Source organism: Aspergillus brasiliensis (assembly GCF_001889945.1).
Source record: "Aspergillus brasiliensis CBS 101740 unplaced genomic scaffold ASPBRscaffold_12, whole genome shotgun sequence".
NCBI lineage: Eukaryota > Fungi > Ascomycota > Eurotiomycetes > Eurotiales > Aspergillaceae > Aspergillus > Aspergillus brasiliensis.
In genome coordinates this window covers 854,822-880,363 of record NW_027137453.1, presented here as the reverse complement: position 1 = coordinate 880,363, position 25,542 = coordinate 854,822, and the positions used below count along the sequence as shown (strand labels likewise).

At 53.1% G+C, this 25,542-nt stretch overlaps 8 protein-coding genes across 8 annotated transcripts; 4 read left to right on the top strand and 4 right to left on the bottom strand.

Moving 5' to 3' along the window:
* Positions 1 to 190: 190 nt before the first annotated feature.
* ASPBRDRAFT_199112 (CDP-diacylglycerol--glycerol-3-phosphate 3-phosphatidyltransferase) lies at positions 191 to 1,915 on the bottom strand (the record flags this gene model as incomplete). Its single annotated transcript, XM_067621290.1, has 3 exons — positions 191 to 1,193; positions 1,243 to 1,595; positions 1,664 to 1,915. 3 exons carry the CDS (start codon positions 1,913 to 1,915, stop codon positions 191 to 193), a joined length of 1,608 nt encoding a protein of 535 aa, XP_067475933.1.
* A 263-nt stretch (positions 1,916 to 2,178) lies between these two features.
* Positions 2,179 to 2,948, top strand: ASPBRDRAFT_199111 (complex I NDUFA12 subunit family protein; the record flags this gene model as incomplete). The annotated part of the gene is made up of 7 exons (XM_067621289.1): positions 2,179 to 2,229; positions 2,295 to 2,315; positions 2,399 to 2,405; positions 2,463 to 2,543; positions 2,592 to 2,655; positions 2,709 to 2,846; positions 2,900 to 2,948. 7 exons carry the CDS (start codon positions 2,179 to 2,181, stop codon positions 2,946 to 2,948), a joined length of 411 nt encoding a protein of 136 aa, XP_067475932.1.
* A 63-nt stretch (positions 2,949 to 3,011) lies between these two features.
* On the bottom strand, positions 3,012 to 7,090 carry ASPBRDRAFT_46868 (putative filamentation protein (Rhf1)). The gene is made up of 5 exons (XM_067625735.1): positions 6,957 to 7,090; positions 6,705 to 6,828; positions 6,310 to 6,636; positions 5,637 to 6,253; positions 3,012 to 5,580 (listed from the first exon to the last, which is right to left on the bottom strand). Exons 1-5 carry the CDS (start codon positions 6,960 to 6,962, stop codon positions 3,193 to 3,195), a joined length of 3,462 nt encoding a protein of 1,153 aa, XP_067475931.1. The 5' UTR covers positions 6,963 to 7,090; the 3' UTR covers positions 3,012 to 3,192.
* Positions 7,091 to 7,292: 202 nt separating this feature from the next.
* Positions 7,293 to 9,718, top strand: ASPBRDRAFT_199109 (uncharacterized protein; the record flags this gene model as incomplete). Its single annotated transcript, XM_067621288.1, has 2 exons — positions 7,293 to 7,631; positions 7,694 to 9,718. 2 exons carry the CDS (start codon positions 7,293 to 7,295, stop codon positions 9,716 to 9,718), a joined length of 2,364 nt encoding a protein of 787 aa, XP_067475930.1.
* A 310-nt stretch (positions 9,719 to 10,028) lies between these two features.
* On the bottom strand, positions 10,029 to 11,618 carry ASPBRDRAFT_199108 (wax synthase family protein; the record flags this gene model as incomplete). Its single annotated transcript, XM_067621287.1, has 1 exon — positions 10,029 to 11,618. One exon carries the CDS (start codon positions 11,616 to 11,618, stop codon positions 10,029 to 10,031), a length of 1,590 nt encoding a protein of 529 aa, XP_067475929.1.
* Positions 11,619 to 13,484: 1,866 nt separating this feature from the next.
* ASPBRDRAFT_133377 (MFS transporter) lies at positions 13,485 to 15,317 on the top strand (the record flags this gene model as incomplete). The annotated part of the gene is made up of 1 exon (XM_067618514.1): positions 13,485 to 15,317. One exon carries the CDS (start codon positions 13,485 to 13,487, stop codon positions 15,315 to 15,317), a length of 1,833 nt encoding a protein of 610 aa, XP_067475928.1.
* Positions 15,318 to 15,686: 369 nt separating this feature from the next.
* On the top strand, positions 15,687 to 18,765 carry ASPBRDRAFT_46865 (DEAD/DEAH box helicase). The gene is made up of 3 exons (XM_067625734.1): positions 15,687 to 16,152; positions 16,250 to 17,598; positions 17,648 to 18,765. The coding sequence occupies exons 1-3, from the start codon at positions 15,718 to 15,720 to the stop codon at positions 18,621 to 18,623; spliced, it is 2,760 nt and encodes a 919-aa protein (XP_067475927.1). The 5' UTR covers positions 15,687 to 15,717; the 3' UTR covers positions 18,624 to 18,765.
* A 285-nt stretch (positions 18,766 to 19,050) lies between these two features.
* On the bottom strand, positions 19,051 to 24,979 carry ASPBRDRAFT_46864 (putative SNF2 family helicase/ATPase). Its single transcript, XM_067625733.1, has one exon. The coding sequence runs from the start codon at positions 24,707 to 24,709 to the stop codon at positions 19,391 to 19,393; it is 5,319 nt and encodes a 1,772-aa protein (XP_067475926.1). The 5' UTR covers positions 24,710 to 24,979; the 3' UTR covers positions 19,051 to 19,390.
* Between the last annotated feature and the right edge of the window lie 563 nt (positions 24,980 to 25,542).

Below are 25,542 nucleotides of genomic sequence, written 5' to 3'. Positions count from 1 at the left end.
TTCTATGATTTTATCATAAAAAGTTTCGGGGTTCATACTACCTACTTGATCATCACTGTTGAATTGCCTGATGTAGTGACTCTATCTCATACTACTGTACATTCGATATAATTATACACGGGGTATACTATCTATCTATCTATCAAATACATCGCATCACACATGACCCATATATACTAGGCATGGTATACTATAATGCACCTCCTACCTTCTCTACAATCCACATCGCCAACCTCACCTTCCAACTGACCCTCCTCTCCGTCCTTCTCAAATCCTCCCGAGAGATAGCCTTCGCATCCTCCTGCAGCCACTCCGTCTCGGCGCCCAACTTGCGCTTCAGCTCTGCATCGCCCGTGACGACGAGCGCCCCTACCTCCAGATCCAGACTGTAGCTGCGCTTTGTGTAGTTACTGCTCCCCACGAAGGTCAGACTGGGATGTTCCTCTTTGGGGAGGGTAATCCAGAGGCCCTTAGCATGGTAGGTCCAACCACCGGGTTGGCCAACGGTGCCGCGGCGCCATTCTTTCAGCTGGATGGAATTGGTGCGCTGGGCTTCGGCGACGCGGTCGAGGAACCGCGCGGACAGGTGCGTATATGCGGCCGGCAGCATACCGGAGATACCGGGGGAGCCGTAGAAGCCGTTGGCCCATGGGGAGGCGGTTAGGACGGTGCCTCGCGTGGTGGAGTCGGTGTGGGAGGTGGAGGTGCTGGCGATGAGGAGGGAGGAGAGGACGGGGTGGATGTTGAAGTAGCCGGCTGTGAAGAGCCAGCGGGCCCCGGAGAAGGCGGGCGAGGTGGACAGGAGACGGAGGATGGTGGTCACGGCGGGGAATTCGGTCGAGGTGTCGTTGGCTTTGAAGAGAGAGGTGAATTGCGCTACGGGGTAGATGTAGGTTTGGTCGGGAGATTTGGGTGGCAGAGTGGATTGCTTTTCTGAGGGCTGGATGAGCGGGTTCAGGACGGTGGATGAGTAGGCGATGAAGTCCTCCGGGTGGTCGAGAGGTGAAGGCGCGCCGTTGGATGTGGGCCAATTGAGGAGGTAGCCAGCGGCGTTTTGAGAGTCTGGGAGGACTTGGAAGCTGAGACTGCATACTGCATTGTGAATGCGGGCGTAGTAGTCGGTCAGTTCCTTAGAGTGGAAGACATGGTACCGGTCCAGGCGGTTCGTGAAGTAGTCGCTGGACAGATTTGCTCTGGGTTTCTGTCAGCGTCTGTGTAGGATCTCTGGAGCATCATACATACCCTGACAGAATGATCTCCTCGTCAAAGCCGTACAGCTTCATGTGCTGAAGACCCCAGCCCTCATTGATCCGACGAGGCACCCATTTCTTCTTGAACCCGGTCAGATTGGGTGTGTGGAACATGCGAATTTCCACTCTATCAGCACCATATTTCGCAACCAAAGACGATAGCAGCGACGCGCATGAAGGGTTGGGCGTCTCGCGCGTTCCTCGTAAAGCATCCGTGAGGATGGAGACCTTGAGCTCGGGGTTTGCACCGAGAGCCTGGTCCAACGTTTCGATTAGGTCATGCTCCGTCTTGCCGATATACAACGTCGAGAGGTAGATACGCTTGCGTGCTTTTTTGATTTTATCCTAGAAATTGGCACATTCTCGAATTAGTCGCAAGTCCACGACGGTTAAAGTCCGAGATATCCCCGTACCTTGAGCGTGCTGTAGAAGCTAGCCGGGGAGTCCAGAATCGTAATGCGTGACGCCGGAACCTCAAAGCACGGCGAGATACGATCCAACTCAGTCGTGATGCTCCCTAACGGCGACGCAACAGAGGTCGCAGGCGAGCTGGAACTGGCATGGCAGGTGTTGGCCGAGAATTTGCGCTCGTATAGTAGGACCCTTCGGGCAGCTGGTTTGCGCGCAGCACATCGCAGGGTGTTACCCCCAATTCGTCCGAACATGATCCCTCCCAAGCTGAGCTCGAAGCAGCGACAGACCCACGAGGAACCAAATGTAATTGCTGAAGTGCTATTGGAGAAAGTAGAAATATTGAAATCGAAGGACGAGCGGATGCTGCAAACCCGACAAACAGCGACCCGCGCTAGACCGGATCGGGGCGGCTTCGACCTCCGGGCGGAAAGCGAGCGACGCAAGAGTCGAAGTCGAACCCGACCTGTTCTCAGTTTCCAGCCATTGCTGCCCCTTTCGCTGCTCTGCACACAAGATGTCGACCATTCTTCGGACGCTGCGCAATCTGAGACGGATTGGCTTCAAGGTGAGCTTTTTTACGGTCCTTCCGGGGGGCATTACGGACGAGTTGCTAACTGCATCCCCTCACAGGAATATGGCCACCAAATGCAGGTATGCTTTCGATTGCTGGGAGAGAGAAGCTTGTGAAGGAGTGAAATTGGATACTGACGAGACGTGCTATCTGCTGTAAATAGTACATTGGTGAGTGGATTGCTGGCAAGGGATCATGGCAGCTAGACTAACGCTATGCGATTCTAGGTGATACCAAGGCCGGTACCTTGATCGGTGTTGACCGCTACGGCAACAAGTACTTCGAGAACATGGAGGAGGAGCTTCCTCGTGGGTGAAGCTGATCCTGGGTCCACGATTTTCGCTGACCGTGCATAGTCCGGACACGCTGGGTCGACTACAAGGAGAAGGAATACGACCCCACGCAGATTGAGCCTGGCTGGTGAGATTCTTCGCGGTTGATTGTTTGTATATGTCGCATGCTGACTTTGCCAGGCACGCCTGGATCTCCTACATGGTGGATGCTCCCCCCACTGCCGACAAGATCATGCAGACCGGTGTCCGCAGCTGGGAGCTGCCTGAGCACAGGCCCAACTTGACCCTCAGCCGTGCTGCTTTCAAGACCTACTCTACGTGAGTTATCGAACGAATTGCTGGTTTAAATATCGAAGGCTAACCGAGTACAGTACCCGCCCCAAGTACTCTGCCTGGACTCCCGTTGCGGCCCCCCGGTAGATGTCGGTAGAGCGTTGGCCTAGCAATCAGACCATGTTCGAAGATGTGTAAATAAATAAGATGTCCTACTTTCCGTTTGAACCATCGCGATTGTTCACAATTAGTATCCCCATTGACCTGCCAGTTCTATACAGTAGTCCGTAATCTAATTATGCACATGAGGATATCACCGAGGTATCACAGCAACCAAATGCCAAATTCAAATGTCACAAACCAGCTCCCTTGACGCTTGTAGATACAATAATCAGAGAACGTATATACCAGAGCCGATGTTGGACCAGTGCCGGATGGGTCGTCGGTCTTCGAGCTCTATACACCACCACAGGACATCCCTCAACTTTTGGATCTGACCCTCCGCCTCATACGCGCGGGAAAGTGCGTACCATGCCTCGGAGTTGTCCCATGCACTGCCGCGCTTGGTCAACCCGGACAGCAGGCCAAAGGCACGCTCGCGGGCCGCGATGCGGTTCAGGAGTCGAGGCTCCTCATCGTCCGAATCCGGAACGGTTTTGGCCTGCGGCTTTTCCGCCTGACTTGACCGCTTCGCATCGTCTTCGGATGACGGTTTGCTTGGATTGCTCGGAGACAGCGAAAGCGTTGATACGCCAGCATCGAGCCGGGGCTTTGGTGGTTGTAAAGGCATCTTCTTTTCCCAGACGTCGAGGAGCAGATTTGACAAACCAACAGTAGCCTTCGGATGATCCGCATAATGGAGAAGCGCCGTCTCGAAGTGCTCCATTGCTTCATGCGGGCGAGCCTGGTCAATGGACTGGAGACCGCGTTCGGCGTAAACATCTGCCCATAGTTCATCAGTGCTTTTGGGAACGCCCCATCCACGCTCCCTAAACGCTCTAGCGGAGGTCTCTTGTGACGCCACAAGAGCTTCGAAGCGCGTCACCTGCTTGGCTGCTTCCTCGCATGCCTCATGCGCATCCTCAAAAGACGATGCCCGGCGATAGAGCCCAGCGATAAGCAGCCAAACCTTGATGAGGATGCACAGGCCATGCTTTTGGGCCTGAGTAGGCGGGACCTTGGTCACCGCCCTGGTGGGAGAGTCGAAAGCGTACGATGTAGGTAGTCGGATATCCTGCTCCGGTGGTTGCTTGGAATGCCCAGCTGGAGCTGGTGGTTGGTTGTACTTCATATTGTGAGCGATAGGCCCCAATGGCTGCTTTGCGCTTTGCGGCTGGGCTGCTGCGTCCGACACGGCCAGTCCGACCATGTCTGGGACGGGATTGCCGGCTTCAGGCCCAGCCTGAGTCCCGGTATCACCGTTGGCATGACTCGAATTGGCATTTTGAGCATCATCTCCCTTCCTCAGAGTATTGCTCCTTTTACGGGCTTGACGTGAGTCTGTTCCCGGGACGGCTGAGTTGTCGTTTAAAGCAGGCTTCTCTCCATCTGTGACCTGTATCGCCGGCGCCGCATCTGCAAAGGCCGAGTTGTCTGTCTTGGGCTCCTGTCCAAACTCTGTCCTCCGGTCAGGAGCGCGGGGCCCCTTGTGCCGTCCAAAGAGGCTGCCGCGGAGGCTTTTCACAGTCCCAGCAGAGCTTTTCGGGGGAACAAGGTGATCACTCTTGGTATTGGTATTGGCCTTCTCGTTCCCTTCGAGGTCTAAAGAGCGGAAGAGTGTGGCGAACAGACTGAGGAGCTGGTCGCTATGATTGACAGCAGCTCCAGGGCCCTCGACAAGTTCAACAAACGCCAGCTGGGTCATCCGTGTCTCAATGATACGCTCTTTCTCGCGGACTCGTAGCTTATCGATGAGCTCATGAGTGATTCCCGCGATCTGATCTTGAGGAGATTGATTCTGCTTCTGCGGTCGTCTGTCGCTATGAGCGAGGGATGTCACCGTAGCGGGGAACTGCTCAAATGCGGCTTCACACGAGCGTTCGGCAATGTCGAAGTCCTGCTTCGCGGAAAGAAGAAGAGCAAGCAGATGCCACATAGGCACCAGATCCCTCTCCCGGGCAAAATCGGCTTGGCCTGCCTTATGCTGTGCATCGGATGTCAACGCCGACTTGACGTAATCGATGGCGCCGTCTAGATCCCGGTTCTCTGCCAAAAGAACAGCCAACGTATATAGAGAGGAGCAGTTGGACTCGTCTTCGAGCTCCGGGGCTAGACTTCTCTCTAAATAGTCAATGGCTTCGGCCCGGATGTCGTCGCGATCCTCGTTTACGGGAGTCCAGTAAGCCCAGTTAGCAAGCCCGATACCAATTCCCCTGTACGCTGCAGCGATGTCCGACGGAGGGACGGCCTGGGAGCTGGTCGAGCTAGTTTCAGGAGTAATAAGAGTCATGCCCTGCTCTTCATCATCTTGTACATGTTTCTCGGTGAATTCCTTCAGGAGAGATGTGAGGTCCTTTGCTTTCTCGGCGTCTTTCTCCGAGCCAAAGCAACTCAGCATCGTGATACCCTCCGACACGGTGCGCAATAGGATGCCATCATTCTCCAGATCTCCGTACTCAGCCCCCTTTGCCGCCCGTTCTTTGGCACTTGTGACAATTTCGATATAGGAATCGAGCGCCCTTAAAGCAAGATCGTAGTCTGCGAGTGAACAGTGCACGTGGAACAGACGCCGCAGAATCAAGTGTGAGTGATATGTCTTGGTAGCAGCGCGGTAAAGGATCTATGGTTATCAGCAAGTTGTTTTCCGTCACTCAGTTCCTTGGATTGAAAGCTTACATCAAGAACGTTTCTGCCGACAGCATTCTGGCCACCCTCCCCAAGCTCTTCGTCCGACCAACCGGCACCGCAAAGCACCTCCCAGTTCTGGATTACTTGTTCAACCCAAGCCTCGACTTCCGGGTTGCTGGACTCAGCCGTAGGGAATTTTGTTTCGCGCAGAATACTAGCTTCACAAAGCGACTCAACGCGTCGGATTTCACTGGCGAGCTGCGGGCGTTCAGGGCCATTTGCCGGAGGGCAATACGGCAGGCCCTGTTGCAGGATACTGGATAGCAGGTTGTAGTACGACTTCCATGTTGGTGATTTCGAAACCGGCTCGGTAGTGCTGTCCATAAGCATGCCTTGCGGTAAGGTCATTTGCTTGACTGACGGATGAGACGCCCACAGTCTGAAAAACCCTAACGCCGTGGCTATCGTTTGAGCATTAGCAGCGGCAAGGTCTCTGCTGGCTTGCTCGTATGCCAATGAGGCACCCTGGCCCAATAGCTTCTCGGACCAGTAGAGAAACTGTGAGCTGTTTGTAGAAGATTGGAGCTGACTATTCACCCATGGCGTAAGCGAATGAAGGGTCTCCAGAGCGCCTTCGGGATCGGAGGTCATGCGCTGTGCAGAACCTATCCATGGATTAGCATGAGTAGCTTCCGAGATCTTCGCTGTGGATCACACGCACCCTTGAGATAACACGCTTTGACGAGACATGTTTTGGTCCACGGCGAGAGCTCTTCCCCTGCCTGCTCGAGCTCACTCACGGCTTCTCCAAAATCTTGAGGGAACCGGGCAGCTGCCAAGCCTAGCTCATTGACAGTCCAATGTACCCATCCCAAGCAGACCTGCGCCTGAAAGACTTCTTGCTTCGATCCTTCTGCTCGGTTGACGGTGGATAGGAGTGACGGAATCAGGTCATGGAGACCGGAGGCGGAGGAAGGGCGAGGGGTGGAAGGATGCTTTTGAAGGTGTGAGGCCAGCTGGTATTCAGCGCTGGCGACTTCGAGAAGACCTATGGCATCCCTATTAGTCCATCTGCTAGCCGGCCAGTATTTCCGGGGAAAGGCAAGTTGGCATTACATGTTCTCTGCGGAGCATGTTTGGTGACCTTTCGAATCAACTCCGGAACTTCTTCCCACTTATTCTGGCAACGCGCATTGTCCAGGGCCGTAACATAGCGATGCCCCTTATCAGAGTCACGACCCTACATGTGTGGTAATCGGTGCCTCGGTCAGCGGGAGGCATGTGGTGGCAGATTGAGGGGGGAAGCTTCCACAAGGTAGCCATTGGGATGTTCCCAGGGGGAGGAGAGGATGAGAAGCCACCACTTACAGTCATGATTGAGAAAGGTCAGACAGAGACGGAGGGATCAGTGATTTACAATCGGAGGGAAGAGAAAGAAGCAGCGTCCATAACAGGGACGAATGCCCACTCGAGGCAGCAGCAGAGAATCAAGATAATATGGCCCGTTGACGGCGGAGACCATCTTAAGGGGAGACCCGCCGTAACGTACGTAATGTCTCGTATTATTGCCCGAGGCTTCATGTGGTCCGAGCGTCGCAGCCAAAAATTTCCCAGAAATTTGGATATTTGGAACATCGCTCAATCTTGCGCCAGACCCGTCAATTGCTTCCCCGCGGTCGCTTGTGCAAATTCGCCCTCGTGAAGATGGCCTACATGTCCATGTCCCTCCATGCCGTCAACCACCGGTTGACCAACGTGCCCGTCAAGCAACTGCCGCATCTCGCATCATGCCTCGCATCTTCTATCAGCAATTGCGGGGAGCTGCTGTCAACTCCCCAGAGCCAGAAGTCAGGCAAGACAGACTCGGACAATGCCGTTCAGGTTCATAAGCTCATTACTCGCTTGGGGAGTCTGCTGCAGGACCGCACGTATGAAGGTCGCTGGACCGCGGTGGTGCTTGTGAAGGCGCTGGTTGAGGCTGGGCAGTGGGAGATTCTACGCTCGAGCGAACCGTTTGTTCGCGGGTTGATCAGCATTTTGGGTGTAAGATTCTCTCAATGTAGAGAATATTGCTTGGAATACCCTTACTGACCTGCTGCGAATAGAAATCCGATCCCGTCTCTACGAAGAAAATGTGCATCATCACCTTGACTCGCATCTTCCACCTGACCTACCAATATCCGACCCTCGTTCGCGAGATCACTACTCCGGCTCTACCAGGCTTCGTTACTTCTGCGCTGAACCTAATCTCCGTCAAGCCATCTTCTGAGCCCGTCCGGAGACTCAAGCCGAATACCCCCTTTGTCGAGGTTGTACTCCAGGCAATCAATGAGCTGATCGCAAGGCACCCGACTATCTTCCGCCCGTTCACCGCGCAGATTCACAGTCTCCTTCAGGTCATCATCGGATCCACGTCGCCCACGTTCCCGGAACATGTGCTAGAAATTGCTCAGCGGCTATTCATCTCTCTCCACAACTGCGCCCCGAAGAACACCGGCGGTGACGAATGGAAGACCGCTTGTCGCATGACCATTACCTCGGTGCACGCGACCTCGTCCTACGTTCTGAGAGCCGTTATGGAACAGTGGGAGTCGTTCGACCCGTCACTGCGATCGTTGTCGCAACCGCAGAACTACAGCCAGGAAGTGGGTAACGGTCCCGACGCTTTGGGGCTTGAGGGCTGGCAGGGTCTGAATTCTGGTGTCAACCGGCTGGTTGTGCTTTTGCGCTTGCTTTCTGGATTCGTCGGCACCGCTACTGCTTCCACCGTGACCATCCCGGTGGGAGCGATCCTGGATCTGACGGCCCGATTGAACATGGTGGTGTATCCCTCCGGTGGCAGCGACATCCAAGCCAATCCCCAGATTGGCCGCGCGGAGCGAGAGCAGTTGCTCACCGAACTTCCTCGCATCCACATCGCGTGTCTGAAACTCCTCCTTCACCTGGTTAACGCCCTCGAAACCAGCGCCATTCCCGTCGCACAAACCATTCTGGAGCAGGCGCTGTGGGTTTTCCGTGCAGAGCAATTCAGCCGCGATGTCCGCACCGCCGTTTACGATCTGATCAGCGCCTTGCTCACACGCCTCGGCCCCTCCATGACCAAGCAGAGTGTGTCTTCCCTGGCCTCCATCATCCGCAAATGCTGCCACGACCTCCTGCCTCCCGCCGGCAACCAGACTACAGCCACCGAGAAGCCCGACCCCAAGTCGAAGAACAAGTCCAGCCAAGCCACCGTGAACGCCGACTCCTTCTTGAACCCCGGACTGAAGCAAGTCCGTCAGACTAGCTCTTCCTCGTCCTTCCCTGACCTCACACGTGCTGCCTCCGAGCTCCTCGCCGCCACGCTGACGCACACCCCGTCCGAGTTCCTGTCCCCGGCCCTCCGCGCCGAGGTCGACCGCACCATCATCCTGACCTCGGACAAGAACGCCATGCTGGCTAGCGTCCTCAACCCCTTCCCAGCCATGCAAGGCCGTGGCGTAGGCATCAGCATCCTTCCCTTCCTGGCGCGCAGCTATCCCGCCGAAACAGAAGTGGAAAGCCTCATCCGCCCGCGCATGCCCGTGCTGATGAACGGCCCGACAGCCAACGGCTACTTGCCCATGGATGACGACGAAGACGAAGATGAAGACGAGGCGGCAACTACCGCAGTCCCCGCATCTACAGCAACCGGGTTCCTCAAGCCCACTGCCACCCCCACCCTCCAGCACCACGACATGATGGACGTGGAGAAGGATATCCCCTCGCCACCCAGCAAACGCAGCTACACCGACGAAGTTGAAGTCGCCGGACAGCCCTCGGCACCATCTGCTGTCCCCTCATCAACGACGACGACGGCTAGTCCCGGCTCACAAAGCAAAAAGCCCCGGTTTGAAGCTGCTGCGATTACCCAGCCTCCTCTGGACGCAGCCTCCCCGGCGACTTTCACCGGCACAGCCGCTATCTCTGTCCCCACGTCGTCTATCGCCGGACCGGCTCCGGTGCAGACGCTGAAACCTGCTTTGAGTTCTGTTGCGAAGCAGCCGTCTACCTTGGCCGCGGCGGAAGCAGCCGAGGATGAGAGCGATGATGAAATGCCCTCTTTGAATGTCGACCCGGATACGGATGACGAGGATGAGGATGAGGAGTAGATGAACGATTAAGGGAGATATGTCTGTACTATATACTATATAAAAGTTAAAAGTGTAGCGATTATTCAACGGTTCAATAAGCATGATTAATCCGGAAATCACCGGTTCTTATATCCAACACACAAATCCAGCGCATACTGACTGCATGTCTAATTCCATCTCCAAATAACAGAGACAAGTCCAAATCACATCCAAATCTTAACTATCTATGTACCCCCGCCATCTATGCTCTATTCTAGCTCTACATTGACTAGTATATAGTGTATATACACCAACTCACCAACTCACCCGAAGACCAACTATATAAACATCAATAAACCCTCCACCCCCTATTCCAAAAAACCCCACCACCATCCCACCTCCCAAACCACTTCCCACTCCACCACCACCACCCCCTGTCGGCATCGTCCACCCCCACCCCCAATCCCCTCAACAAACTCACCGGCAACGGCTCCGTAAACCACAGCCCACCCCTCGCAAAATCCTCCACCACCGACCCGCTCGTCCCCAACAGCCAAGCCACCGCAAACACGGCATTACAGGTCCGTCTCATCGGACGCGGCATCCATAACCAAAGCGGTGGAGAAATCACCCCCTGAACGAGGATTCCTACCGCCTGGAGGATAAAGAACCGGAACGGGCCCGCAAGGGGATGAGTCTCGCGGTTCTGGGCGTAGCTGCCGGAGGCGTGGATGATGCCACTGAGAGCAAAGGCGACGAGGACGGTGAGGGTACGGCGGACGGGGCGGGAAGATGATAGGCTGGAGGGGAGGAGAGAGAGGAGCCAGTGGCCGGCGGAGACGAAGCCGTAGCGGAAGAGCTGGTGCCACCAGATGCTCCAGCAGCCGGCGAGGCTGTGGTCGAGGATCGAGGTAAAGAAGGGGCCGAAGGTTGGGGGGTAGAGATAGGGAGCGGAGAGGGGCACAGAAGTGAGAGATTTGGCGGCGTTGGGAAAGGCGAGGGAGAGGCCGCCGAAGATGAGAGGGTTCAGGGAGGTCACGTAGTTGAGGGCGGCGAGGACGCCGGTGCCCGTTACCAGGCTGCGGTAGATGTGGATGAGGATGGGGTAGGGGGTGAGGTGGTGGAAGGGGAAGGGGAGCGGAGGGGAGGGAGATACGCTGCCCATGAAGTATTGGTCGCGGATCATGAGGAGTTTGATGAGGTCGAGGAGGAGGTAGGATTGGAAGAAGAGAATGAGTGTGGAGCGGAGACGAGTGCACATGGTCTGGGCCTTTGTGCTTGCTTCTTCTTCTGCTTCTGCTTTGCTGTGATGCTGTGGGGGTTTGTTGAGCTGCGCTTGGACTGAGGCAGGTAAGGCGCCCATGGAGGAGATGCGCCAATTCCATTCGGGCCCGCGCATGCTGGTAGCCACGCTGATGACCCAGTTGATACGGTGGGATAACGTCTGTGGGTACGGTTGCCATGTGACAGATTCGGTGCTGCTGTTGGTGGTGGCGTCTATGCAGTTTGGTTCTTTGGCATGGCCATTGAGGGCCGCACCTCCGTTTGGGACAACTGCGGTAGGAGCTGATGATAATGGGCGACGCTCGATGCGTTTGAAGTCGCGCTCAACATGGCGGAAGAGAAGAATTGTCGCAGACCAGATGGTGCTCCATACAGGAATGAGAGCGCCCATGTAGCCATTGCCGCCTGTGAGCATGCGTCGATGCTGGAGGACATTGCTGGTGATGCCTATGATGCACGCCAGCACCAGGGGACGGACATAGCGGCCACCTTTATCCTGTGGGACCAGGAGCGCTAGAATTGACAATACGAGCGGTAGTGTCAGATGCCACAAGAGTACGGGCTTGACTTCGCCATTTTGGATGAGTGACTCGAAATGAGCTTGGTTGTCATGAATGAGGCGGCGGTATGAAAAAGGAGGCTGAGAGGCGGCCATCGGAAGGATGGTCGGATCCAGCGATAAGAATAGGAAGAGAAAGGAGCAATATAATCAAGGTAAATCTATAAGGATAAGATTAGGTAGTGTGTAAGGAGGAAACCATGAGGTTCAGGTAAGGATGCTTCATCGGAGTGGCGGCGAAGTCATCGCGATGCTTCAAAGCAAGGGATCGCCACGCCGGCCTACGGGCCGGTCCTGGCCGCTTTTTTCTGCTTTTTGAGTTGTTCATTTGTTGAGTGTCAAGAATGCCCTCGCATATCACATATCTGATCTGTAGAACTATCAATGGAGATGAATGTGAGAGGCCACCCAGGGTTCCAAAGGATATATTAGCTGCTGCGTAACACCGAGCTTCTTTCTGGAGTGCGACCGTGGCTTCGACACAGAAAAGTTGGATCGGTAACCATCCCGCACGTCGCCTGTCCAGGGGTTTCGAAGCCAGCAAGATCCTGTTGGAAATTGGTTATTATCAGTATCAGTCAATTCCAAGGGTCGACCCTGCTGTGGCGTCGATACTGAAACTGGAACAGCATCATGATTCAGCAAATCCCCGGGAGAGCAATCCGGTCGGAGGATAACTATTTGGCCTGTTCGGACAAGCAGTACGGAGTTAGCGGTATGGCCATTTCCATTTGGAAGCACTGCTGTGTCCGACACAGACACAATTAATCAATACAAAAGCCTGACAATTCCCGGCGGCCACCGAAATGAAGATTGTGAGAATTAGTCAATGTCGAGTACAGAATTAACGCTGTGAGGCTTGGGAGTTGCATGTTTCGCACAAAGAATGCAGTCCATCCACAGTGGTAGGAAGCACTACACGATTTTATGCGAGATTTCAAGAGAGCAAGTCAACATCCTGTCAAGTGAACAGCTGAAACTTGAGCCAGGAATCAATGAATCAATGACCGAATGAGTGGATCTAGATAGCGTCTGGAGCCTGGAGACCCCAGCCGAATGAAACCGAACTCCATCTGGGGTAGACTAGAGCCAGAGAGAAGGCGAGATGGCTCCTTTAATCTCACCCTTCCATGGCTCATTATTCCCCATTATCCTTACATTATTCACACTGCACAGATAAGCGAGATGATCAGCTAGTGCCACTCAACTATGGAGGACCCATGAGTCAATCCGTCAGCAGAATCGGCAGATAACGATGGCATCTCTTCAGTCTTCACCCTTGAGAGTTCAGACAACGCCGTTCACCGGTCGGCTAAAGCCGCCTCCACGCCTGTGGCTTCGGTTCCTCTCGTGTTCCAATCTCCGTCTTATGCATCCCAAAGTGTGCATGCTTGTGCAGTGAGGCCATTCCACCAACCGCATGCCTGAACCGTCCATGCATGGGCCTCCAAACCAGGAATCGATCGCCAAATTGAGGAACTTTTATGCGACCAGCTCTTATGCACAAGAATCTCACACAACCCACCTTCGACTAATTCGCCGGCCCATCCAGGTATTCTCTGGGGCTCATGTCCGCATGATGATTGGAAGATGCATTGCGCTCGTGCTCACCCAAACCCAATAGTCTATATGGGGGAGCCCAATATTGGAGTCCGTTATTGGGTCTGTCGCAATCGGGGATCAGCTGCTCTATCGTCAGCTCCTTCGTTTTTAGAGGCTGCAGAATCCTCCCCAACGACTAGCGCTCTCGGTGTATTTCGCGTGGTCGGTTTGCTTCTTTCCGCTACTAGTAGTAGCCAGTGACCATGCATACAGGGCTGGTCCCAGTCGGCCCCCAAGATAAATAATCTCGAGTCTTCCCTTGCGTAAGGTTGCGACTCTGTTTGTCTGTGGTTTGAAGCTCCTATATTAGACCGTGGCCCGGCCGCCATTTTCCTGACAAACATAATCGAACCACCAAGCATGGCTGGTGACAATCCCCCAGCTGCTGGGGAGCCGGCCATGCCCACCCGAATCTCTTATTGGCGCCTTCTGCTCGACCAGGGCGTACTCACCCAAGAAATCCTCGATTATCCATGGGAGGGATCTGGCACTGAAGATGACCCATATCTCGTCACCTGGATTCCGAACGATCCCCGAAATCCCATGAATTTCCCCGCCTGGCGCAAATGGCTGTATACGATTACTGTGGCCTGGGCCACGCTCGCCGTGTCCTTGGTCTCGTCAGCCTACAGTGGAGGAGTCGACCAGATAATGGAAAGCTTCCATGTGGGCACCGAGGTGGCCACTCTCGGTATCTCGCTCTTCGTGCTGGGCTTCGCTATCGGCCCTCTGCTCTGGGCCCCCATGAGTGAACTCTGGGGCCGGCAATACCTCTTCTTCATCAGCTATTGTGGACTCGCGGCGTTCAATGCCGGTATCACCGGCTCCAAGAACATCGCGACCCTCATCATCCTACGCTTCTTTGCGGGCGCATTCGGATCATCGCCGTTGACAAATGCCGGCGGAGTGGTGGCGGATCTGTTCCCTGCGAAGCAGCGGGGATTGGCCATGAGTATCTTCGCCGCGGCGCCGTTTATGGGCCCAACCATCGGCCCGGTGTGCGGAGGCTTCCTGGGGATGAACGCGGGGTGGAAGTGGGTGATGGGCTTCCTGGCTGCTTTCTCCGGTCTTCTCTGGATCATCGGTAGTCTGGTGGTGCCGGAGACCTACGCCCCAGTGTTATTACAGCAGCGTGCCAAGAAGCTCACCAAGGTAACGGGCAAGGTCCATCGAAGCAAGACTGAGGCCGAGCGAGGGAAGGTCCCTTATGCCACCGTGTTCAAGACAGCCCTATCGCGGCCGTGGATTCTGCTCTTCCGTGAGCCGATCGTCTTGCTACTGTCCATCTACATGGCCATTATCTATGGGACATTGTACATGATGTTTGCAGCGTTCCCAATTGTGTACCAGGAGCTGCGCGGTTGGAATCAAGGTGTTTCTGGTCTATCATTTCTGGGGGTCATGGTGGGTATGAACCTGGCCGTCCTGTACAGCATCTGGGACAACAAGCGGTATGAGAAGACGGATGAAGCCCATAAGGGGTTTGCACCTCCAGAAGCGCGTCTCCCTCCGTGTCTGATGGCCTCAGTGATGATCCCTGTGGGCCTCTTCTGGTTTGCCTGGACCAATTACCCTTCGATCCACTTCATGGCGAGTATCGCGGCCTGTGTGCCCTTTGGGTTCGGTATGGTGCTGGTCTTCCTCAGCTTGATGAACTACCTGATCGATGCCTACACCATCTTCGCCGCCTCAGTGCTGGCCGCCAATTCCGTTCTGCGCTCGATCTTTGGCGCCGTCTTCCCGCTCTTCACGACCTACATGTATCACAACCTGGGTGTCCACTGGGCCTCCAGCATCCCCGCATTCCTGGCGCTCGCGTGTATCCCCTTTCCTTTCTTATTTTATAAATACGGCCCAGCGATCCGGACCCGGTGCAAGTATTCGGCGCAGTCGGATGCCTTCATGAGGAGGCTGATGGAGCAAAGCACGCGAGACAATCGTCAGCCGGAGCCGGAGAAAGACGTTGCGGAGGAAGAGACAGAAGTCTCGCCGGTTCAGGCCTCTTCGTCTACGCTCGGAGAGAAGTCGAGACTCGGCGATCTCCCTGCTGTGACAACCGAAGACGCTACCCGGACCCGCTCGATAGCGTCGCAAGGGTCGCGGCGACCGGGCTCTGTAAAGGCAGAGTCTGTGTACGAAGGCAATCCGTATGACGTTGATCGAGTGAACACTCGGGATTCTTTCAAAGAGTGAACCAGTCCAGTCGCTTCCGTCATGCATTGTGTGGCCCCGATGAATGCCACTGGGGTGTGATAGCTTGGCATCGGGATTTAATTATTAGTGTGCGGTTAGTTGCATGGCTAGCGCTCTTCTCGTATATAGAATGGTAGATCAGCACTAAGACTTCTGCTGCGAAAACACAGAAATTATAGTATGTAGAAAATAAAATACGTCTTCTTCTCATAGTTATCTACAATGAATGAAGCAACTGTCACTTTAAGTATAGAGAAGTATCCACCCAAGTCACATGGAGCCGCGATTTAGCGCGTTTCTCCGCTTCTTATCGAGGAAACTTATCAGTGACATCCCCGATTCTATCTATCAACTTTCGTCCTCCATTCCAACATCTTCACCACCACCACCATCCCCCATCATGGGTCGCGCTCTAGGGAAGCGCAGCTTCGAGCAGGTAGATCTTACTACCGATGAAGTCACAAACAACACGCGATACCATCCCACGCCGCGCACCACCAACGGCCAACGCTTCGGCCAAGACACGACCTTCGTGCCCCTCAGCCAATCAGGCGACGGAGGCGAGGACGAAGATGACGCCCAAGCAACAGATCTCATCCAAGGAAGTCAAGACGCTGGCGACGATGCTTCCACATACATTCACTATGGGGACCTGAAAGCTAAGATTGTCGGCGTACGATATTATCGAGGACATGCTACGATCGGAGAGCATGTTCGCGTTGTGCGCGACCCGGGGAACCCGTATGATTCCAATGCGATCCGCGTCGACAATGTCATGGGGCAGCAGATTGGACATATTCCGCGGACGGTGGCGGCTGTGTTGGCGAAGTATTTGGTAAGTCTTGACTGCTTTTCTAGTTTCGTATCGTGTAGTATTGAAGTTGCTTGGAGCTAAATTTGTTGCTGTGGTTCTTCCCTTGGGGTCGGTGTAGGATGATAGATCTCTTGTTGTTGATGGTATTTTGACCGGTGTGATTGGCGCTTTCGATTGTCCTATTGTTCTGAAGCTGTTCGGGACTAGTCAGCCGGAGGCGAGACAGGCGTTGAGGAGTCGGATGGAGATGGATAAGTTACCTCTGGGTGGGTTTAAGCAGAATGAGCGCAATGAGAAGAAGCTGGCGAAGGAACGGGAGAAGGCGAGGAAGGAGGCGGCGAAGCTGGCGAGATCGCTTGCTAAGGGTAAAGGGAAGCAGTTCCAAGGAGAGAATGTATTGGGTTATTCGAATCTCTTCACTGGGGAAGGGCTGATTGAAGGTGAGAATCTGGAGGAGCTCATAGGCCAGAGCAGCACTTTCAACCCACGCGATATCGGCCATGTCGCGGAGGACTTTGGCATGAAGGAATCCGACTTGGAGAATATGCCAATGGCCGAGTCTCCGGCTGCTTTGGCGACGGAGCTGCTTCCGTATCAGCGCCAGGGGCTTGCTTGGATGATTGAAAAGGAGAATCCGAGTCTTCCTGTCGATGGGGGTGATGTCGTGCAGCTCTGGAAGAAGAATGGTAACAAGTACACCAACATTGCTACCAATTATTCTATGACGCAGGCTCCGCCCCTGGCGAGCGGTGGTATACTGGCTGATGATATGGGATTGGGCAAGACTATTCAGATCCTGTCATTGATACTGGTAAATTCTCAGCCTAAGACTTCGGAGTCCTCCAGAACCACACTGATCGTGGCCCCGGTTGGTGTGATGAGCAACTGGCGAAACCAGGCGCTTGTTCATACTCATAGCGATAGAGCCCCAAAGGTGCTCATCTACCATGGGCAGGGGAAGAAGGAAGCAAGCAATCTGGATCAGTATGATGTGGTTGTTACAAGCTACGGTGCTCTGGCCATGGAGTACAGCCCGAATGCTAAAGCACCTCCGAAGAAGGGTCTCTTTTCCATCCACTGGCGGCGTGTCGTCCTTGACGAAGGACATACCATTCGCAACCCACGGTCGAAGGGTGCCCTGGCAGCTTGCAACCTGAGGGCGAGTTCACGGTGGACTCTGACAGGAACGCCCATTGTCAACACACTCAAGGACCTCTACTCGCAGGTGCGCTTCTTGAGACTCACTGGTGGTCTCGAGGATCTGGCCGTCTTCAACAGTGTCCTAATCCGACCTCTGTTATCCGGAGACCCTGATTCCCGCATGCTGCTCCAAGCACTGATGACGACTATCTGTCTACGTCGCAGAAAGGACATGAACTTTGTCAACTTGCGCTTGCCCCCTCTCACTTCACGCATCCTGCGCATCAAGTTCCATCCTCACGAGCAAGAAAAATATGACATGTTCCAGTACGTATCAACAATTGCCTTTCCCTAATCTACAACTGACACCCGACAGGTCCGAGGCTAAGGGCATGCTCCTGGACTTCAAATCCAAAGATAAAACCAATGCCAGCTACTCTCACCTCCTCGAAGTAATTCTCCGTCTACGACAAGTCTGCAACCACTGGGCACTCTGCAAGAACCGACTGGATAAACTCGCCGACCTCCTCGAAAACAACAAAGTTGTCCCCTTAACCCCCGAAAACATCAAAGCCCTCCAAGACATGCTCCAAATCCGCATCGAAAGCCAAGACACCTGCCCCATCTGTCTCGACAATCTCGAACAACCCGTAATCACCGCCTGCGCGCACGCCTTCGATCGACCCTGCATCGAACAAGTCATCGAACGCCAACACAAATGCCCCATGTGCCGCGCTGAAATCCCAGACACGACAACCCTAGTCTCCCCGGCCGTCGAAATGGGCGAAAGCGCCGACACCGTCGACGCCGACCCGGACAATCCCAGCAGCAAGATCGAGGCCCTGATCAAGATCCTCACAGCTCAAGGCCAAGCCCAGGGAACCAAAACCGTTGTCTTCAGCCAATGGACCTCCTTCCTCAATCTCATCGAACCTCACCTCCTCCGCCACGGCATCGGATTCGCCCGCATCGACGGCAAAATGTCCTCCATCAGCCGCGACAACTCCACCCTGCGCTTCTCCACCGATCCATCCTGCACTGTCCTCCTCGCTAGCCTGAGCGTCTGCAGCGTCGGCTTGAACCTCGTGGCAGCCAACCAAGCCATCCTCTGCGATAGCTGGTGGGCTCCCGCTATTGAGGACCAGGCCGTCGATCGCGTATACCGGCTGGGCCAGAAACGCGAAACTACCGTCTGGCGACTCGTTATGGAAGATAGTATTGAGGATCGAGTACTGGCTATTCAGGAGAATAAACGGAAGTTGATGCTTGAGGCGTTCAGGGAGACGGCGACGAGGAAGAAGGTCGATGATAGAGCGACGAGGGTGGCGGATTTGGAAAAGTTGCTCAAATAGAAGTTTTTTTCTCATGGTGATTTCCTTGTATTAATTATTATGGATGATAATGGATAAAACTGTATTGCTTCTTGCTTTTTAGTGGGATTTGTGTGTGAGAGAGAGACTTATTATTCGGGATTTACTACCTCTTTCATGTCTATCTACATTAATGACACTTATTCTCATTAAGCCCGTTGCTTAGATCCCATGATAGAAGGTGTAGCCTGAATGGACTTGAAATTACATCTAAGCAGTAGCTCCTTCGTGGAACTCAAACACACCTTTACTACCTTACTATTCCTTACGAACAACAGATCCAGTAACTTAGTAGTAGCACTGATACAACATATCCCCCATTTCCATATCAAAAAATAGAAAAAACAATTAAATTAATCCTCATTAGTTCTACTAATAGTAGTATTACTATCATTCATGAATCATATCAGGCCATTTAATGTTCATTAATCACATGATATTCTATGTGTAGAAAAAAACACAAAGAGTGAGGTGGGATCGTCAAAGATACATGATGAAGATGGAGAGTGAGTGCGCAGCAGTAGCAGAAGTACGTTTCGCTAATGGGATTTTAGACAGATGCCAAAGTGGAGCAGGGGATGAAAGGTATGTTATTTGGCCACTGAGAGGAGGGATTATTACATGGAGTGTAAAATTTGTACTGATAGGGAAAGTAAGAAAGGGGAAGGTATCTGATAATGGAATGAATGTAAAGTGAAAGTGGGCTGTAGAATTCATACTCCGTGCAATGAAGTGGTGTAGAGGTATCCTCACTGTGGCCTGCAGCTCGGTTTGTTATGGTCCTGCAAAGCTTGCGGTGGCTCTGATTGACCTCTTATTGCATTTGAGCCCTCGGTAAAACAGCCGCCGCCGTTGTTTGCTTGCGCTGATGCAGCAGTGGCCGCGGCATGAAAGGAGGCGTTCGGAAACAGATGGCTGGAATGAGCGCCGTTGCCGGGCGTCACAGGAGTGCTTCGAGCATGAAGGTGGGCATGAGACTGATCAGGACTGATCATCGCCAGACCAGGGATCGCAACAGGTGATTGCGGAGCTGGTTGCGTGACGCTCGTGTCCGGAGCCAGAGCCGGAGGTCCAACATTGTGTGCACTAGCTGGGATAGTAGGCTGAGGTGCAGGTGCAGATGGCTGGGGCGCAAAGGGCTGTGGAGGTTGCTGAAATGGCAGTTGGGGAACATGCATTGTTGAAGTTGTGCCAAATGGCCCAGAACCCTGTGACAATGCCATTCTTTGTCTTTCGATGATCATTCGCTGGTAAGCTTCATAATCGGTACGCTTTAGCCGCTCGTCCTCGAGCTGCTGCTGGGCTGCGTATTTCTCGTCCTCGGTCAACTTGTCGTTGTCGTCCTTTTGAAATAGTTCTGTGAGTTTGATACTTCGGATCAGTCTTGGACTGTCACCGGCATTGGCGTCTGCGCGGATGATCCTGTCTAAGACTTCTGGATCCTTTCCGAGACATTCTGTGACGTCTTGCTGCGGTGTCTCCTTCGCTGGGAACAGATACTCCCCAAGAGACTTGGTGGCTAAGCGAACTGGGTTTTTCTTGTCGACCACCCGGAAGGCAAGCTGGGTTTTGAAAACGGCTTTGTTGTACATGACCTCTTCGAAAGTACCGCCCGCAATGAATCGATAGACATAGACAGGCTTCTTTTGACCCAAGCGATAGGCACGTCCAACGGCTTGTTCTTCCCAGACAGGATTGAATGTGAAGTCGAAGATGATGACACGGTTAGCACCAAAAATATTGAGGCCGAGGCCACCAGCACGAGTCGAGATCAGGTATACATCCTCCGTAGACCCGTGGTTGAACTTCTTGGTAGCAGCTTGTCGGCTGGCAATTGGAGTGCTTCCATCTAGACGGCAGTATTTCCAACCAGATGCCTTGAGAATATCGTTCTCGACGTAGTTGAGTGTAGGTAAGCTGTGCGAAAAGACAAGCACCTTATCTCCAGCCCGAACAGACTCCGCGATGATCCTGTTCAAAATTTCGGCTCGACAGGACAGTGTTGCAGCACTCATGTCAGGAACAGTGGAGAAGATCTGCTCTTGTTTTGACACGAGACTTTCAACGTCCAGGCCTAGCTGCGTGATCGGCTCGTCACCAGGTGCTGGTTCGATCGCAGCGCCGTCTATCATCCTATCGAGCTTCTGAGCATCATTGGCTCTGCTAAGCAGCTTATCTCTGAAACAAGCCGGGTGATTGCAACACAGGCCCAGAACAGCAAGCCAAGACAGGAGCTGCATCCTGCTAACATCGTTTCTGTCCTGTAGAACTGACTGCACGTATAGATCGTATGCGGACTTCTGCACCTCGGTCAATGGAACAGTAATGACAAATTCAACCTTAGGAGGCAAGCTGCCCTCAAGGACAGAGATATCAGCCCGGTTGATCTTTGGTTCAAGAATCGTGTTCAGGACCCGAAGCTTTACAAGAGACCGCCGTCGCTCGCTATATGTGCTATCCACGTACAGCCCTTCCTCGATAGGCTCAACAAAGTTAGCCTTGAACTCTGTGAACTCTCCCAAGTAGCCATTGGCAATCCAATTGACCATAGTGAAGTAATCCACAAGGTTATTCGCAAGAGGAGAGCCAGTCAATGCAATGCGGCTCTGAGAGCGGAACTGCATAGCCGCAAGAGTAATTGCAGAAACTGGATTCTTCATCTTATGAGCTTCATCAGCAACAATGATGTTGGCTCCTTCCAGAAGCCACTTCTTGATGTTCTCATGCTCCTCTTCCGAGAGAGGCTTGGCTCTCTTGCTCGTTTCTTTATTGTGGATCCATGTCCGGAATATGTCGTAGCTGATAAGAAGTACTCCGCCTTCTTCATTCCAAAGAGCCACGGTCTCCAGCCTCTCCGACAGAGTAGCCGAGCTGGTCACTTTGTTCACAGGCCCGATGGCCGAATCCTTCGGAGTCCACATGAGGAACTCCTCATACCAATTCTCGATCAGTGACGACGGACAAAGAATAAGGGTCTGGGATCGAAGGAGGTCGTCTGGAATTTGCTTCTTTATCCAAGGGTTCTCAGAAGCTGCCGCATTCGCTATGGTGACAAGGAGGGAGATGACCTGCATCGTTTTACCCAAGCCCATTGTATGAGCTAGGAGACAGCCCTGATGATTCCCACCACCCTCGGTCAGCTCTCGCCACATGAATTGAATGCCATGCAGTTGATGAGGCTTGACGCGCTGTCCGATATGAGGGTCCAAGTATATGACAGGATTGCCAAAGCTGACCGCCTGGCGAGTGGCATCAGTATTACTGACACCCATGCTTTCCAATTTGCGTTCAAGCTTCTGCCTCAACTTTTCTTGATGAGCAACACGAAGTTTGGCGATTTCTTGATTCATTTTTGCGGTTTGGCTCTCCTTCACTTCTCGTTTCCTTTTCTTGTGGGGTGAATCAAGGACAGTCATTTCTGTCTGTTGTCGATTTATATCCCAAGCCTGGTATGCATCCAAGCGGCTGGAAAGTTCCTTGTAAAAACCGGGAAATTCCGTGGCACGCCATTTTGCCTTGAGAACATCGTTTTTGGGAAAGCCCTTCACTTGATAATAAGCGCAATTTACCCATGAAATAAAGAGTGATGCTGTGCGAAAGACAAAATTAGCTACATCAGGTGCCAATCCAGGCATTGTGTCCTTCCGTCTGCTCAGTCGTTTCACGGCAGTGAGAGTGAGGCTTTGCAGTTCTGTCATATCGTATGTCGGGACCATTCTCGCCAGTTTCCGCCGTTCTTCATCTGGGAGGGCTGCTATTAACTTCGCCAAGAGCCTGTGACGGTCATGGCGCTCTTGTAGGAGCCTCCAAGGGATTGCCTTCAGTTTGCCAAAATCGTTGATCTCGGGTAGATCCACAAATCTGTCTATACTATGCCTCTCAGAACTCGCATCAGACTGTGCGATGCCATCTTGCTTCATTGGTGACGATATCTCGGCTTTCGGTATGACAACACTCGGTATCTCGACATATACCTTAGGAGGAAGTTTTGGTGCAGGAGAGATTTCTCTTGACAGGACATGTTCGGATTGCGGCGTCTGTCGTGCTGGGTTTAATGGGGGCGTCTCAACGGTAAAGTCATCGTCTTCAGGCAGTGGATCATCGCCGGTCAGGTCAATGGTTTCTATTGGTCCTTCAGGAATTGGTGGAGGGGATGGAGAACTAGATTCAACAAAAGGATGTGGTCTAGCGCGGAATTTTCGCCTTAGTCCAGAAGGACTAATGATATCACCGTCGTCCGACGAAGGGGTAGAGCTTTTGCGGAAAACGTCATCATCAATGAACTCGTCAAGGGAGTCATCAGCAAGAGACCCGTTATCAGTTTCCGAGCCAAGCGACTCTCCATCCTCATCAGTGCTTTGCCGTTTGGGAGGCAAAGGCCTCATAGAGCGAGCCATCTTCGGAGGACACTGCTCAAGTTCAAGCACGGATATAAGCCACTTTTGCTTCTGGATGTTGCTGACGGTGTTCTCTAGGCTTCGGCATTGTATTTGTAGCTCTTTTCGTGATGCATATTCACCTTCCTGTATTGCTTTGGTGAATACACGTAGACGTCGTTCTAGAAGACTAATGTCGCGGGTGGCTGTCTTGATTTGTTCATTAGTTGTTTTACCTCGTCTGGAGGATAACCAAATTCTTCGCGCTTTTGGCTCCTCTTTGATCTTTCCATCTTGCAGCCAGTTGTCTTCATACTCTGAAATGCAACTTGCAATGATAGATTTGACCTCAGTAGGTGTAAGGATTGTTTGCCTTGGTAATGGTTCCCGGCGCTCCTCCTCAATTTCCTGCCATGTCTCGTCGTCGAACTCTCCTTCTGATCCTGAGTCTCCATACAGAGGAAGAGTATCAAGGCCATCGTCTTCGTCATCCTGTGCGGGGTACTTCTGTAGCAGATAGGCAAAGGGATCATGATCCTTCCCGGCTCCGCTACCAGCCTTCTCCGACTGAACTAACTGCGGCCAACTCTGGATTTCGTCTTTGGTGACTGTGACCTTGCCATTATCCACAGTATACAAGGTGCAGGCCCTTGAGCCGCTAGGGCCTATGACTACATCCTTTTTCGACGGTTTACTTTTCTGCTGGGTCAACTCTCGATAAGGAACCAAAGCTGACTGCGTGGAACTTAGCTTCACGGGCCGCTGCCTGTGGAAGTAGATAAGTCTCTGGTTCACAAATCTGCGCTGGCCAGCTGGAAGTCTGGGGCCGATCATTGAAAACGTCTGGTCATTCTCTTCTGGGTCGGAGTCTGACTCAGAGGTATAGAATAGTCTGGAAACATTCAGCTCTTCCGAACCCATGTACCACTCTTTGGGACTTTTAGGTCTGCTTGTCTGCCGGCTGCTTGTCTGTTTCGAAACGTTATGGTCGGACTCGTCCTGAGCCACGGCACTAAGATTGAGCTTTCTGCGTTTCTTGCCATGGGCATCGATAACCAAATCCTCACCAGGCCGAGTGCGTCTCTCAGAAAGTGGTTGTTCTGAGGTTGACGGGATGATTCCCTCATCTCGCCGTATAGTACCGGGACGACTTGCAGCCTCGCTTGGCTTGTGATGCTCCTCAGGATCAGCTCTATGTTCAGAATCAGCTTGAGGACCGTTTCCAGAAGGCTCCTGCGGCGGGACCCTGGATGAATGCGTCTGAAGAAGAGCATTTTGGTAAGATCCACGTTGAGGTGCCTCACTCTGAGACGGCGGCAAACGATACGCTGGGGGTTCTAGTCGAGAAATCACCGGGTTCGCGTAGTCGATGTGATCTTCAGGCAGATTGCCTAGATTCCTGGATTCCTGGAATTTGGGAGACTTCCGCTGGATATAGCGTATTGCCATGAGTATAGAGCTACGATGACCAAGAGCTCTCACGCCAAGATCTTCCCGTAGGGTCTCTTTGTCTACATCATGCATCAGAACTTCGCCGGTAATTTCATTCTCCCGAAGCGTAGCTTCAAAGGTGATAGGGTCCGGTCGTGGAGCACGCGATGATGACCGAGACCATGGAGTCTGAGGATTCCGACACAGGAATTGCACCACCTCATCGACTGTCCAATCGAGAGGGTCTCCGCTAGGCTCCATGTCATCGAGCCAGCCAGTCCCGGCTGATCTCAGGGGGTGGTGAGATTCCAAACTACACCAGCACGTCTAAAAGACCATTCCCGGTTCCTGAGAAAGTCTTAGAGCGGCGGAACGGATATGGCATCTCCGTTGCTTGGTCACGCCACAGCTACACAAATGATCGCTGAATGAGGCAGCACCAATAAATGAGCGAAGAAAAGAAATATAGCTTCAGGATAATCAGATTTTCAGAATAAAGACACGCGCAGGAAACGCGCAAGAGCGAGGCGAGGCGAGGCGCTACAAGAACAACGCGTCTGATAAGGCGGAGCTGATGGTTTTGGCTGTTTCTGCCGGCAGCCAAGGCGGTATGTCAGCACCCCACCAAGAAGGAGATGATGACTAATCTGGGCACTGCAGCAAGAGAAGTGAGAAGTATAAAAGTATAATAGTAGATAAAGGGGAAACGAAGAGCAAAAGAGGAAGATCTGATCGATAAAGTGAGGCAATCTGTGGATTCTCTCTTGCATGGACAGCCCCAGTAATGGCGAGACCCGTGCAGCTCCTTCAGCGGGAGTCTGAGATTCAAGAGATATCAGCGTGTATGCGGAACCCGTCGATGCTTCGACTCTTGAGATGCATTATGAGGATGATACCATGCGAATCTGGCTGTGGAATGCCTCTTAAATGAAAGTCAACTCTGGCAGTAAGCTTCGGGCTCATATACTCTCCATGCAAGCCATTAAAACAGCATCTATCGTCTGAACTTGGTGTGAGGCTAATGCGATCGCAAGCTTGATTTGCATGAATTATTCATTACTCATCTCTGGCTGACTGTCTAAAGATCAACAAGT